At 47.5% G+C, this 2,702-nt stretch overlaps 1 protein-coding gene across 1 annotated transcript in view; it reads right to left on the bottom strand.

Annotated features, from left to right (window-relative positions):
- LOC101864262 (dual serine/threonine and tyrosine protein kinase) overlaps nucleotides 1-2,702 on the bottom strand; it is a gene marked incomplete in the record, with an annotated part of 68,792 nt that overhangs the window by 34,562 nt on the left and 31,528 nt on the right. Inside the window, 1 exon segment of the mRNA XM_013089027.2 lies at nucleotides 508-1,618. Coding sequence (XP_012944481.1) covers nucleotides 508-1,618 — 1,111 coding nt within the window.

Raw genomic sequence — 2,702 nt, 5'->3', positions numbered from 1 at the left:
GGGGGGGGGACTCACTGACAAACTCAGATTCTTTCAACAGACAAAACAACAACATCAAAAAAACTGACCAATAAACTCAAACTCTCTGGACAGACAACCAAAAAAAAAACAGGCCAACAAACTAAAACTCTCTGAGAGATGCCAAACAGACTTACCAATAAACTCAAATTTTGGACAGACAACACACAATTGACCAATAAACTCAAACTCTCTGGACAGACAACACACAATTGACCAATAAACTGAAACTCTCTGGACAGACAATAAACAAACTGACCAATAAACTCAAACTCTCTGGACAGACAACAAACAAACTGACCAATAAACTCAAACTCTCTGGACAGACATCAAACAAACTGACCAATAATCTCAAACTCTGGACAGACAACACACAAACTGACAAACAACAGACAACACAAAAACTTACCAATAAACTCAAACTCCGGACAGACACAAACCAAACTTACCAATAAACTCAAACTCACGACAGACACAAACCAAACTTACCAATAAACTCAAACTCCCCGGCCTCGGCGACGAGACAGGTCCCGATGAAGGAGATGGTGCTGGAGATGAGCTCCTTGATCTCGTCCAGCTTGGAGACGGAGATCTTGAGCAGCGACCGGTACAGCTCTTCCTCCTTCTCGCGCGCAAACTCCAGCTTCTTGGGCGTGATGAGCATGTCGCGCGCCATGTCGAAGGCGGAGAGGATGAACATGTTGAGCCCGCGCGTGTGCGAGACGTTCAGCACCGTGGCCGCGTTCACCAGGCACGTCTGCAGGCCCCTCTTGGAGAACTGGGTGAGCTTGGGCAGGAAGTCCGGGAAGCGCTCCACGAAGACGCTGTCGGCGTCGAGGCAGGTCGTGGAGAGAGCGCGCCGGTACTGCCTCACGTCCGGGTCACCGTCCAGATAGCCCAGCCGTCGGAGCTGGTCCAACACGCAGAGCTGTTTGTCACCGGGGTTTAGGGACAAGGAGGGGGTGGCGGTGGTGGTGGTGATGGAGGAGGATGAGGAGGATTGGGAGGTGGTAGAGGGAGAGGGGGAGGCGGCGACCGCGCCACGGTCAACGACGACGTGGTGGTTATTGTCAATATTGTCGTAGTCGTTGTTGTTGTTGTTGTTGTACGATACGCCTGACGAGGAAGAAGGAGCGTTGGCTGGTGATGAAGACGAGTTGCGATTATGCTGATGTTGTTGTTGTTGTTGGTGCTGCTGTTGTTGTTGCTGTTTGGTGGGCGAGCTGGGGGCAGACTCTGACGGCGAGGACAACGGCTGTTGCTGTTGTTGTTGCTGCTGTTGTGAAGACGAGTTGTTGCCGTCGCTTTGTGCGGAGCTGTTTTTGTGATGATGAGCTTTGGCGTGCGAGTGGCGTGAGTTGGGGTGGGGGTGGTGAGTGGTGGGGCTGGGCGGGTAGTGACTAGACGACGATGACGGGGCGTGTGTGGGCGAGGAGGGGGGCAGGGAGGATGGGGACAGCTGACCACTGGTCACCGTCTCCCCGGGTGCGCCGTCCGGAGGGTCAGTGTCCACTGTCCGGGAGCCCGGGGGTGGGACGCGGACGAAGAAGATGGGCTCAAAGTTGGTTAGCTTGCTCAACTCGCTCAGCTCCAACACGTCCTGGGGGGAGGAAGGAGGGGGGGGGGAGAAGAATAATTATTAAAAAACTAAAGCATGATCATGTGACTCCTATTTTAAAAGCATTACACTGGCTCCCAGTGAAAGAGCGTATCATATATAAAATCTGTTTAACTTGCTACAAGTGCTTAAATGATTTATCACCGGACTATCTAAAACATCTTTTAACACCCCCATGTGCCTCCTAGAACGCTCAGATCATTAAGTGACAAAACAACCCTTGTTAAGCCTAAAATAAATTACAAATCATATGGCCAACGCTCTTTTTCGTATTTTGCCCCCACTTGTTTGGAATAGGCTTCCAAAAACTACCAGAGAAGCAGAAAATCTAGAAATTTTTTAGAAGAAACTAAAAGCATTTCTATTTTCATCATATTTCGATTAGACAGAATCCATCCAAGCTGTAGATCGTTGTGAGTTTGTATGTGCGTATGTGCATATGTACGTATGTGTGTATGTGTGTATGTATGTGTGTGTGTATGTGTGTGTGTGTGGTGCGTGCGTGAGTGAATATGTGTTTGCACGAGTATGTACTTTAAAATTGATTTGTAAATCCATAATATTATCATGTTAAGCGCATAGAGCATTGCATAAGTGGATATGCGCTAAATAAACGCAATCCATTATTATTATTATTATTAAGACAGGAGTCTCGGTAAAAACCTTGTCGTTTTTACTTTTAGTTTTTAGTAAGTGTTTTACGGCACTTGCAACACAATAAGGTCATATGAGCGCCAAATATTAGAGGTGTTATGAGAGAGAGTAACTAACACAAAAAAGAAGGAGGAGAGATCAGGACGGTAGATGCTTGATAGGAAAGAAGGAGCAAACCACACCAGAGCACCCGCCAACAATCTACTCCTCGTCGTCGTTTGGAGAAGAAAACAACAGCAACAACAACAGCATAAATAACAAACAACCACAACAACAACAACCTGGAGGGGAGAGAAGGCAGGAGTCTCGGCTAAAACGTCGTCGTTTTGGAGAAAAAGAAAAAAACAACAGCATCAACACCAACAACAACAAAAACAACAACAACAACAACAACAACAACAGCACCTGGCGG

Source organism: Aplysia californica, unplaced genomic scaffold (genome assembly GCF_000002075.1).
Source record: "Aplysia californica isolate F4 #8 unplaced genomic scaffold, AplCal3.0 scaffold00860, whole genome shotgun sequence".
NCBI lineage: Eukaryota > Metazoa > Mollusca > Gastropoda > Aplysiida > Aplysiidae > Aplysia > Aplysia californica.
Note: the sequence above shows the minus strand (reverse complement) of the source record. Positions and strands in the feature narration are given on the sequence as shown.